The sequence below is a fragment of the Molothrus aeneus genome, chromosome 3 (assembly GCF_037042795.1).
Source record: "Molothrus aeneus isolate 106 chromosome 3, BPBGC_Maene_1.0, whole genome shotgun sequence".
In the NCBI taxonomy this organism is placed as follows: Eukaryota; Metazoa; Chordata; class Aves; order Passeriformes; family Icteridae; genus Molothrus; species Molothrus aeneus.
Genome location: NC_089648.1, coordinates 51704007 through 51717426, shown reverse-complemented (window position 1 = coordinate 51717426; position 13420 = coordinate 51704007). Strand labels below are relative to the sequence as shown.

The following is a 13420-nucleotide window of genomic DNA, read 5'->3' as shown; positions in this document are numbered from 1 at the left end:
TGGATGTGTCACTTGCCCTCAATGGATGCTAGGATGGATTTAGGAACACAGAGTGCAGCAACAATAGCTCCTTTGTACATAAAGAATAAATACAGAGAAAAGCTAGAGGCCACTGGATCAAACTCCTGCATACACAGACTGTTTTATCATGACAGCTGTTGCATCTAATTAAACATAATGAAGTTGTGAGACTAAGGCTTCACACATGAAGTTTACAGCAAGTCCCATAAACAATCCTCAAATAAGCTTTATTTCAAGAAGTTGCTCAGAATCCAGAATGGATCAGATCTTCTGCTGTCTTCCATCAGAAATATAAGCGTGGGGCCAAGTGCAGATAATACAGATTTTATCAAGTTTTATCATAATTGCAGAGTCTTCTAAATAATTTAACATCTCCAATATTTACACTACATAAAGGGGATTCCATCCTTCTGCAATCCCTTGAGAAAATAGAAAAAAAAATTACTATCTTACAGTCTTGATCTGGAACACAAACATCATTTTATGCCTCTGCTTGGCTTTTTCACTTGGGTGCAACAAACGCACAACAATTTCTGCAAACGGTGAACTCCACAGTACAAACTCACAACAACCAGGGCAGGATCTGAAGCTGTGAATAATCTAAATAAAAGCCACAATAGCCTTAGCGCTTCCCCTGAATCCAAGGCACCAGTACTAGTGCCTTTTATTCCAATGCTTATGCAGAGATCTATGTTCTAGAGGGCAATGTGCACGGAAAACCCAGTGCCATTACAGAGTCAGAAGACTGACAGCAGCAACACAGCCTGACAGCACACAGCTCCCAACACTTTCAATAGACCCTGTGGTGGTTGTTCTTCTGGGGTGGAAGAGCAGCACATTACAATGGAACAGGGTGGGCTGAGTGAACACAAGGATTACCTGTGACTTACTCTCTCACAGGACTATGACCTGGGAGTTTAAGGCATCCAAGAAACAATTACTGGAGAAATATTCTCAGTAACTGTACTCTTCCCAGATAGAGACGTTACAGGGTGCAAAGCCATATTTTCATCAGATGTGAACTGGAAGAAGATCAAGGATGCTCAAATAATTACCATGCAAGGATCAACTAAGCTAGCTAGGACTTCTCAGTTTGGAAGAAAATTAACTGAGGCAAGGACATAAGAGCATATAAACTCCTGAGCTACATGAACAGACTAGACAAGGAACATGTGTTCATGTAGCACTGTAGCAAAGAGGTTTGTAGATAACTTTACAAACAATGTGAAGGTTATCTAACACAGCCTTTGTTAAAGTATACTATGGATGCTGGAGTTCACAGGGTTTTAAAGCAAGACTGGACAAGTTCACAGAAATCCATTTAGTAACTCATTATATAGGACTTTTCAACCTCCAATACCTCAGAGGAAAGCAACAGTGCATATCTTTGAAATACTCTTCCTCAGGCATCAGCTTTTGGCCAACATCAGAGGTGTACTATTAGGCTACAAGGGCTTCTGCCTGACCTACAAGGCCAGCCATGTTCATATAGACATCAAAGTGCAGAAGGAGAATGAACTCCATTTACTTAGGGAGAAATAGCAGTGCAACAAGTCTCACAAGGCCCAGTAATGATGTTTGTTCATTCTGCATTCTAGATACAAATCCTTTTGTCAGAGAGATTCTTGTTTGATATTCCACCCTTCTGTTTTACCTGTTCCATATCAGCCTCTTTGATTTTACTCAGGGACTTCAGTGGAACACACTTCATGTCATCTGTGAAATTTCTTAGTGGGGTTATGTGATGTGATCACCTCTGACAGCTCGATAATCTGATCCATGTGCAATACACTACAATGCTTCCACTTCTCAAGCTGGTACTTCAAACAGCATGCAACAGGTACTGTTTGCTCCCAGATAAAGGTAGGTCATGGCAAGTCCTGGAATGTCACCTAAGCACAAAGGTATTGCTCTTGAGCAGTTACAAATCATAAAGGAAAAGTAATTGCAAGGACTGGCAAAGGACCAAAGTACCCCTTCGTAACCCATAAAACAGCTTAAGGGCTTCTGAGATGAAACTCTTCCCACTCCCCTCACTATCGATGTGTGATGGCAAACAAATACGCTCCAGTGGTTCCCAAAGTGTACCTTGAGCACAGTGACAGCAGATAAAGTACCTTTCAAGAGTTTGTCTGCACAGCTGTGACAGTTGTTATGGAGGAAGATCTATTCGCCCCCACACTGAGATCACCGAGTATCAATTATGCAAATCACCCCACCACACACCACAGTTTGTGCAGCAGGAACTCTGCACAATCACTTATCTCTACAGAGACAAAAAGTTAAGCCAGCTAAGTGTACTCAGCTAGGTGTTGAAGAACAACTTTAGCTCCCACAAATAACTCTGAAGACCAGAACTTACAGTACAGGCTTGAAGTCATCTACTGGGCTACACAGGCTAAATTCAGGTGCCTGGGTTAAAAAGTGAGATTTTTTTAGTCTCTGCTTCTTCAGGTAGCAGAGAGCTCTCAGACCTGCTCTCTGCATCTACACAGCAGTGGTCTCTTGGCAGAATGAGCCACTCTAGAGTTTTGTAAGCCTGCTCAAGATTCAGCAACAGGACATCCATCCACTCATCCCCAGAGAATTCTCTCTCACACTCACTTCACACTGAGGTTAGTTAGAACAACTACAGCAAGCATGGACTTCTTCAAGCAAAAACAAGAAAAGAAGAGATGGTGATAGTAACACCTCAGAGTTTTACACAATAGCTACAGCACTTGCTCATGAGAGGGAGAAGTAAATGCACACAAATCAAACAGGGCAATCACACACTCCCCTCTCAAAGAAAGCAAAAGGCTGCAGGCCTTGTGTAGGGGAGTTAGCATCTCTTCCACTAAGCCTACGCAGTAGGTAGCCAAATCCAAGTCCATGGTCATCAGCAAGAGTTTTTCTAACTTAATTAGAAAGCAGAGTCCTGCATGTTAATTCTTGGAGTCAGGATTTTTCCTTAATGGACAGCTGCTACTATGAGGTGTCCATCAGCCTCAGCTGAGCACCTCAAAGATGAGAGGGGATGCAGAGAAGGCAAGTGAATTTCCCCACTATGAAGTAGGAACTAGAAAGAGAAACAAAATCTGGATCTGAACAGATGAGCAATATGGAGGCAGCAAGGTTAGTTGTTACACTGAGCTATGCTTTGTTTCCAGCCTCATATAGGAACAATTTCCCCCTCTCCTAGGTGCATACACTGCTGTTCTTCGTACTTCTCTGCTCACAGGGTAAATGTTACCTGTTGCAGAAACCAGGCTTCGAAGCAAGCACACAACACAGCTAAAAGCTAAAGCACATTACTTAACAGTGTGCAGCGTGGTTCAGTGATCCTGGGCAGCACTGCCTTCCATCAAGGTCAATCGAGTGATTATGGGATTTACAGTGCATGTAAAGCTCTCTGGGCACAGGGTGCCAAACAAGAATGACACTGATGTGGGAATCTTCAGTGGTCATCAAGAAGTCTTATTCTCAAAAAGTCCTGACATATCACAGCTTTTTTTCATGGACAAAGGAAGATGTTCATGTGGGTGGAGGAAGAGAACAGAACAGGAAGGCTTATCTCCCTCCTTTTGACCTTTAAGAAGGTTAAGAAATTCTTTAATTAGCGACTAACATAACAGTTAACACCCTTGGTTTCTCTGTAGCAGCTAACATCCCACAACAAACTGCCCTCGGAAATGCTTACTCAGCTTACACAGTAAATAAAGGTTTTGGCAAACTGTGAACTCATTCTCTTATAACTTTATTCATCTCCTTAAATTTACTACTCATAGAATCCTCCACCTTTCTTTTGCAGCAGTGAGTGACACATTTGGCAAATGAAAGGGAGTTCTGGCATTTGGCAAATGGAAGCTTCCTTGGGTTTCCATTTTGCCCCAAGTGAGTATACACCTCCTGGTATCAAATACACCATACACTGTATCACATGATGGACTGCAATTGGTGCTTACAAGGGTAATATTTTATTCTTGACTAAATCTATAGCCATCCATAAGCTGAGAGTATTTTAGTTGATTGTGAACACTTAAAGACATTAAAAAGTATTTTTATTTCAGTCCACTTACAGGAATCTGCTGTAAAGAGCTCTGAGATAAAGCCACTATGTGTAGTTAGAAGACACATAGTGAAGAAAAAATTTAGAATATCGTCAAACAATTAATAATATTAATTATTTATATTTAGAAATAAATTCCTGTCACTATACTTGCATATTTTTTTGGCTGGCTTATCAAAAAACTTGTTAAATTTTAATGCCATAGTCTGCTCTCAGACAGATAAAGGTTTGGCAGAAGACCTGTGTTTTGAAAAAAACAACTTGAAGACAGCACGCATGTATATTCAACATCAAACAGGTATGGAGGACTTGTCTAACCACTTCATGCCTAGCACACACCAGCCCATTATTAACAACACAGGGCTGGGAAAAACCTTTTGAGACATCAGTTCCAGTTCCACACTCCTACAGGCAGCAGCATTAAATTGTGTACTGTCAAATTTTATCTTGAGGATGTTAGGTCTTGGAATAGTCTTCTAATAAGATCAACAAGGAAGGGGAAAAAAAAAATTCTACCCACTCACAACCCCCTCCCCCTCCCATACATGCTTAATTGTTCTAAAAGTTTAAAGTCTCTTAAATCACAAATTGTGCTTAAAGCAATTCTTTCTCCTCTTTGGCATTTAAATTCCTTACATTTTACTACACAGGTGAAGGAAGAGATAACTCCTTGAATTCTACCAGGCTGAAATAGCCAAGCACCCTCTTATCTTAAGATGGAATTTTGTCTGTGGTCATCCCAAACCCACTCTCTAGGTTTTGCTTTGAATTCGTCTGTCTTGGGCACAGGTAAGTACCTACATTAAAGGAAAGCTCTTACTAGAACCTTCTATTCATGCCTTCTGTTGGAGAAGCCCTACACATTGCAGATGACATGCACAACAGGACAGTTATACTACTGATTAATCCATCTCCTTCTAACCTAGAATTCTTTCCCCACCCCTCCAAGTTTAACTTTATACAAAGGGAGCTTATTACCCAGTCCTTTAATCCCCTTCATATGTTGGCCCTCTGCATCAATAATGCTTCCCCCCAGCAGCATGACATGAACAGATTTCATTACTATGTTCAGCTTTCTGACCACAGGCCATTAATAAAGGTACTAAAAAAAGGTGCCTCTGGATATTATTCACTTGTATTTTCTCTTTAGGACCAAAAGCTGCTAGACTGCATTTACTGCTGTCCTCTCTTTACACAGTTTTGTACATATTCACACAAGTATTAAAAGTTCTTGTGTGACACCACATCAATCAAATGCTATGCTGCAAAGCTAACTTAATTTCTTGTGAAGCTTTACATTTTGTTTTTTCCCTCCAAGAGGAAACAAAAAAACCCAAACCAACCAAACAAAAAAATCCACCTTCGATAAAGTAACCAAGAATGCTATTAGATCAGATCAAATTAACAACTCTATAGACTCAAGATCACATTTCCTTCTCCTTCGGTAAGCACTGTTCATTAGCCCGCAGCCATGCTGTTCTAGCCACAATTTATTAGATTGGTTTGTTTTGCAAAAGGATATAATCCACCTAAAACATCACCAGGAATAAACTAGAACCATGAATCTAGGAAAAATGCACAGAGCACACAGACACTCCAGTAATGAAATGAAGCAAGGCTGAGTAAGTAAGTTTATTTAGCATTTCACTCGTTTCCAGATAACACAGCAAGATTTGGACAAGATGACACCTTTTGCATTTCCTTACAAAATAATTCACTACCTGTAAAGCCTAATGAACCTCTGTACAGACTAGATAGAAATCATGCATCTGAACTGTTGATGAACTCCCAGGCATAAACCCTCATGAACTGGGTATAGGTTATATATTTATAGCTTACCTTGGAGAGACCTCATTACTTTGTAACTGTTACACATGGCAGAATGGCTGTGTTAAATTACATATTAACACATATCTATATTAACAAATATACTTATTTCAGTATTATTTTCTGGACTTTTACTAAAATTTATTTGAGCATGGTAAACATGCATCAGGTACAACTAATTGTGACCAAATGTTACCACAGACTTGGGAAGTCAGCTTTCTAGCACTTCACTTTGGTACTCAATCAAGATACAAAATCACTAATGTCCTACTGTTAATGGATTCACTAGTTGTTTACTGTGAAATAATAAATTACAAACATGATCCATAAGTTTTGTGGGCACATTTATAATTTTTGTTAAAACAATAGTTTCATATAAAGGTTTAGCATATTGGGTTGTGGGTGGAGGGACCAGAGGGGAAGGTGTTGCCAAAACTTTGATTTCTGTCATCATAATCTTTACCTGTAAATAACTGATGACCAGTGTGTGAGACTTCACACAGCAGCATGAAGTCTGCCAAGCAACACCGTATTTACTCATGCCATGTAGACAAGACACATGCAAACAAGCACAGGTAATAAATATTTAGCATCTATGCTAAATACCCAGCAGAAAAACACTGCTTCCCTGTGCATCCCAAGAGGTCGTGCTATCATTCCTCACACATGCCAAAGGCTGTTGTCACATTCGTCCTGAGCGCCGTTCTGCCTCTGGAGTGACAGCTTTACATCCCCTCTCCATGCAAACTGACACGAATCCTATTTAGCTGTATTAAGATTAAATGAGCTGAGTTGGGAAGGATCCAAATCCAGCCTCAGTCTAAAGCAGACAGAGTGAACAGTGTATTTTACTAAAATAGCCTCTGCAAAATTCCTCTTTTCCATTTACAATAAGGTGGCAGTTAGCCCCACTGAACAGCAGATTAAATAAGAAAAAGGCTTATATTTACAAAGTATTGACACAGAGTCCTGTCCATAAATCCCAGCCAGTAGGTCACATCTCAGAAGTCTTTACAGTACTACTGTCCTTCCCCAGTGGATGGTGGTTTACACCATCCACCTTTGTTATTCACTGGCTACTCAGCTAAGAAACTAAGAAAAATCACCATCTCCGAGGGAATACAAACCTAGCACTGCCAAGCAAAAGGATAAACACAGCTGTATTTTTTTAAGAGATTAAAGAGTTTTTGTACACCTATCCATGGCTTCCAGTGCAACTTAGTCCTAAACCAGGATTTCAGATTATTCTAACCAGGATATTTCAAGAAAGCACTCTGTAATTAGCAAACAGCTAACAAGGCAGAAAGAGATTATTCACACATAACCTTTTATATCCATACTTTATAAATTATATATTTGCTTCCCCAGTTACAGAAGGGCCCTCTCAGTTAGTTGTTATTATATGCAGCAATATATCACCTCCTACTGATGAAATACAACCAGAGAGACTGAATATTTATTAGGACCGAGCACAGTTTGGTTTTGGAGTGTTTCTGTCTTTTGTTGGGTTTGCTTTTTTATTTTTTTTTTGGTAGGTTTATAGAAACTGCTATGTAAGTTAACCTAAATACTTAAAAAAAAAGTTCAACTTTAACGTTATGGTGATAAAACATCAACTACTTATTACCAAAGATAAGCTTGTTTGCTCTTATTTCACATTTCATTTAAGTGAGCTAATACTCACACAAGTCCTTCACTGCACTGCAATTTAAGAAATATTGCCTCTATTGAAAATAGATAGTAACAACAATCTGTTCTGATTATGCTCTTCAAAGTTCAAAAGTGCGTCTGCTCCAACGACTGCTCACAGCTCCGCATTAGGCAGTTGGCTCCCCAAGGGAATTACCGTCTCTAACCGGCACAGTAGCTGCAGACTTTAAAATAAAACAAACAAACCCACTAGAAGGTCGGAGAAGGAGGCGGTGAGGAGGTGGTGGTGTCAAGAGAAAGAAGGAGGGATAAAAAAGACCGTTCAATTGAAAAAAAAAAATCCAACCAAAAAAGGAAACAGGTCTTCGATAATGACTGGTAAAGACCAGCGTGGAGAACTTTTATTAAGAGTCCCTAGCATTTAGTTTTTAGATCGCAAAACAAGGAGGGAACAAGCTTTTCCCTATGTTTAAAGATGCATACATGCTTCCTGTAGATAAATGCATAGGCCACAAGCATACTAAATGGCAGCCGGCGCAGTTGTATCATTTCTCGTTAAGCGGGAGCGTGATGAAAGCTCTTCTTTCGAGAGTTACTCGGCAGCTCTGTGCATGTCTAGCACGGAAGCGCTACACAAGACAATCCACCAAGGAGCAATCCACCGCCTGATCTCTGGAGCACGGGGATCCGGGGCTCCGTGCTCCCTTTCCCGGCGGCGGGACGGCGAGGAGATCCTGCAGCCCACCCGAGATCCTCCGTCCCGCCCGCGGCCCTGCGCCCGCCGGCAGCCGCCCTGGCGATCCCTCCCTCCCTCCCTCCCGCTCCGAGCAGCCGCTGATGTGGCTCCCGCGCGGGGTGCCCGCCGCTCCCTCCCGGCGCCGCGCATAACTTCCCCGGGCGCTCGAGTCCAAACGCCCCGTCCAGCCGCGGGGAGCAGGGACCGGGACTCAGCCCTTCCAGCCCGGCAAGAGCCCGCGCCGCGACACCCGGAGGTGACCGCCCCGCCGAGCGCCCGCGCTCGGACAAGCCCCCGACGCCCAGCGCCGAGCGGGCGGGCGGGCCCCGGTGGGGCCCCGCGGAGCGCCTCCCTCCCACCGCGCCCCGCTCACCGGCTTCGGCATTTTGAGGGCTGCTGGTGCTTCTGCTACTCCCGACACAAACGTTCATGCAGCGCCTGCCTCGCCTCTGCCGAGCGCCCCGTGCGGAGGAGGTGCAGGAGGAAGGAGCCGCTCCCGGCCACGGCGGCAGCGCAGCCCGCGAGTGCGGCGCCGGCCGCCCGGCGGCGGGTTAAGTACGGCAGGTGGGGCCCGGCCGTGACTCACCGCTCCCCGGCCATTGCCCGCCGCTCCCCGCGGCGCCTGCCGAGCGCGGCACCGGCCTCGCCCAGCCGCGGGGCACCCCCGCCGGCTTCGCTTCGACGTGCCCGGCGCGCAGGGGGCACCGCGGCCCGCAGCCTCCGGCAGCCCCCTCGCCCCTCGCCGTGAGGGGCGGGAGACGGGCGTGGGCGGCGCCACCCCGACTCCCGGCACCGCCGGGCCCCGCGGGGCCTGTGCGGCCCCTCCGAGCACTGCCCCGGCCCCGCCGGAGACCCCCGGCTCCGCCGCCCTGCCCTGCCCTGCCCTGCCCTGCCCTGCCCTGCTCTGCTCTGCCCTGCTCTGCCCTGCACCTGCCGGGGCCGCGCCGGGGTCGACGCTTCCCAAGCCGGTGGATGGCACGGGGAAAGCGTCCGTCCAGCACAGAGGTGATGCCTTAAGGATAGCCTGTAATAGTTGCTGTGTTTCTTGAAGTGCGAAGCCAGAAAATATGATTACTTAACAAAACACAGGCTTGCTTTGTGTAGTAAAGCATATTTTCAGCAATGTCAGCAAAAGAGAAAACTTTGAAAATGCATCTAAGCTCAGAAACTATAGAGTATACTTCAGATGGTTCTGACTTTTTGTAAAGCCCAAAAAAGTTCATGCAAGTAGAGTAACAATGAATAAACACACACAGATAACGAAGTTTGTGTCTCTGCCCCTTGTTCCTTCTCCCTCCTCACCCATGAGTGCAATGCACTTTTGTGGATAGCGTCTGCCAGGAGCTGCTGGCCTCCCACTGCATCTCCTTGCTTGGCTGGTCACAAGAGCACATTGATTTACATAGTCATGGGCAACGAGCGGCCTGTAGGACACAGCTCTTCCACTGCACCAGCAATGGCACGTAGCTGAGCTGTGAGATTGAGGAAATTGTGCAGCCTGTCCCCAAGCCCCTGTCTGCAACACCCCACTTCAACCACTGTCTGTCTGTTTGGCATAGGACATAGGATGGGAATAGGGAGGCACAGAACAAGGAGAATAACACCCATTACATGGAAAATATATAGGGCAGGAGAGAGCCTGGGAAATATCAAGGGATGGTGACAAAAAGGATAGCCCAAACAATGCAAGTCTTGCTTTGGTAGAGTTCCAAATGGTGTCTTCCCCCACAGAGTCCACCAAGCAGCACTTGGTTGTGCCACATTAAAATAAAAGAATCATTACTGTGTCAGGTCTGTGAAAGAAAGGGGAGGGGAACCCAATTGGAGGCTGAGAGAATTCATGGTAATGTTCCTTTCCTGTTGCATGATCCTCAGTGATTAGAGGCGGCTTTAGCATCAAAACAGAGCCATGGGGGTGGCAGCTTGCAACAGCAGGTGAGAAGAAATGGTCTAAGCTGAACAGCTTCCAAGAAAAGGGCCATGGGATCAAACATCCTTGGGAAATAGATATGGCCTCCTTCTTCAGTTGAAACAACTCCACTGAGATTTACTCGGGTCAGGTTAATTTAACAAAATAAGCTGACACTCAGTTGGATTGGGTTAATTTAACAAATATATGATTTGTGAAGACACTTTCTATGCTCTTCAGTTAAGCAATAAGTTTATGGTGGGATTCATGCCTTATTCGGCAGGATGACACTGGAAATGAACCAGACCAAATTATCACAGTGTTTTGGGTAGGCTGCCAAGCACAAGGAACAACTATTCTGAGTAAGAAATGCTGTAAGAACCCAGCTTCTGCAGCTCTCACTCAGAACCCTAAGTGACATTCTTAGATATTTTGGGAGGGACGGAAAAGGATAGAGATGAGATATTTTCATGCCATAGTTTTAAAATCCAGATTTTGGCTGTGACTGGAAACAGAAAAGTCAAAACAAGTGTGGGTGTCTGCATCCCCTTGAAACAAAGCATTGCATGGATCTAATGGGAAACCCATTTCCATTCTGGGAGATTTTCATTCCCAAAATCCTTTCCTGTCCATAGCTCAACATGGGCTCAGAGACCGTCACCCTGGGTTTCATGTTGAAGAAACTCAATGTCAGAGAGATGTCTCATTTAATACATCATATTTAGTCAGGTAAGTGTTTGTTTCCATGAGTTAGTTACATATCCAAGCTTAAACCCCTTTTTTGTTGGGGTTTTGTTGTTTTTGTTGTTTTGGTTTGTTTTTTTCCTAACACTCACCATTGCTTCCTAAACACACAAACTAGGGGCAAAAGGAATTTAGGTGACTAATAATTAAGCGTGGCAATGTACAATCTCTAGGTTCCTGTTTGCCACAGCACATAAACTTGTGCCATTCTCTCACAGACACCTGCAATCCATGGGGAAAGGTAGACACCTCAATGGCATCCATAACTGCCAGCTTGCCCAATACCGCTCCACCCAAAACCAGCCACTGTGAACATACTGAGCTTGCACAGGGAGAATTGTCTTCAGTGGAAGGAACCAGAACAATTGCCAGCATGGAGTGTGTGTTAGACACCCTTTGCTTCCTTCCTGGGCTTTTGCCTCATGCTAGGTGTGCTTTCAAACCCTCTTGCCTGCAGAGCTCCATACCTTATTGAAGACTTGGCTAGGCAGGTGTCTTTGTGACAGTACAAAACTCTTCTGCAGCTGGGTCACTCAACTCCTTCCTTATTATTTCTCTCCCCACCACCCTCCTAGAAGTATGGGAACGTATATAATGCAAGCCCCTTCTTCCCCTTTATACAGAAGCCTTCTCATTCTTTCCAGACACAAAGCAGTTTCCCTCTGCTCCTGAGTGGGGGTAAAAGCCCTCAGTTCTCTGGATTTCCTGAGAGTGCCCTGAAAATCAGTATATTGAATTTTGAGAGTATGGACATCGTGTATAATACTAAGCATTGTCTAAGAATGCTTAGAGACTGGATCCCCTTTGGAGTGTGTGTGAGGGAATACTGGAGAAGGCATGAAATCAGCACAAAACAATCAACCCACGTCAAGATAGCCTGGGGCAGAAGTACAAATATAGAAAAAACAGATACAAATATGCAATCTGGGGAAAATTCCACATTAAAACTCTATGGAACTTGGTTACTTCTAGATTTAGGCATTAGCTAAGCAAGAGAGAGCTTTTATGGTCACCCTAACCATATCATCTTCAGTCAGACCTCACAATTAAGCATAAGACCCAAATCAAAATGAAGCCTTTAAGTCACAGGATTAAGATCTGCTCTGATCCAGCACTTACTCTTAACCTGCTTTATTAAGAGGATAGCATTACCAGCCATTTACAGGAATTAATAAGGCAGAGGAGGTGACGAAAGAATCCCGATTGCTCAGCAGGTCAGTAGCAGAACCCAGTTTCTGTCTTCTTCCCTGTAACAGTTCCTGTGACTTACTGACCCCTAACCAGACTGTGTCATCCTCATCAAGTCTGCCTTCCCTGTTTTAGAGAGAAGACCAATTTGATTTTCCTTTTATACTTTAAGCTGTAATAACATTTAAACTTGATGTGGATCATTTATGAATTCCAAGTACTTGCCTGGGTTTGCTCAAGCAAGTCCTATTGCTAAAAAGTGGCATTTGCTTAATGGGCTTCATGCCAGCCAATTTTTAGTCAACATAAAACTTGCTAAGTCAGATCATCCTGGAACTGGGAAACATGGAATCTTGTGCCCTAAATCCATCATTGTTTGTTGCTCGTGCAGAATCAATAGTCTCAAGAACAGACAGACCTAAACTCCCTGTTTCTCTGAATACAAAGCTTCATCCAGGTTAGGCAAGGCATAGCTGGAAGAGTTTTGCAGATTCTCTGCTGGTTTGTTTGCAGATTCTTTAGTAACAAAAACCTATAGTAGCTAACTCTGTCCTCTTGACAAGTCATAGACTATGCATTTAGTACAGCAGCTAGAAGAAAGGACATTCATCAGAGTAGTTAATGGAAAGGATACCAAATTCTGAGACATATATAGATTTAAGGATATTTGCTGCCATGTAGGACAGTCAAGAGTCTTTGATTTTCTTTGTGAACTGGAACAGCTGTAAAAGGAAAAAGAACCACATGGGATTACTGACAATAGTTTCTTTTTCATTGTGCATAACTGAATAAGCAGCTTATTACCCATTGCACATTCTGAAATTTTGGCATTATAATGCCTGAAATGTCAGACTTCAGGAAGAGTGACCAAGGACATGGTGACTTGTAGTTCTGCACTGAGAGCTACTTCCCCACTACCCACACTGAGCTTACTGAAAACCTGACAGAATGAGGTCACAGTGGACCAGCATCTATTGGCAAAGCCTCTTGAGACATTCTCTGAGTTTCTTATGAAGGGGATAAATGGTGTAAAAGAGCGCAAGGCTTGTGCCTCATTTTTGCTTGTTCCTACAAGAAGCTGCTGCCAAGTTCAGTTGCTTGTTGTTCCTACATGAAAAGCTGCTGTTCCCAGGTTCAGCTGTTCGTTGTTTTGCTATTTTTTTTTTTTCAGTAAGCATAGACTGGGTTTTTTTCCCTGCACCGACAAGAGGTTAGGTGCATTCAGGCCTGGAAATAAATCTCATTCAATGATCCAATGGTTACATGCTGGGAGATCCTTATTTTTGCCATCCTGATT

General features: G+C 43.8%; 1 protein-coding gene across 1 annotated transcript in view; it reads right to left on the bottom strand.

Moving 5' to 3' along the window:
- EZR (ezrin) overlaps window positions 1-8807 on the bottom strand; it is a 37170-nt gene extending 28363 nt beyond the window's left edge. The window contains exon 1 of the mRNA XM_066545706.1: window positions 8656-8807. Coding sequence (XP_066401803.1) covers window positions 8656-8667 — 12 coding nt within the window. The 5' untranslated portion in view covers window positions 8668-8807. The remainder of the gene's footprint in view (window positions 1-8655) is intronic.
- Window positions 8808-13420: the final 4613 nt, after the last annotated feature.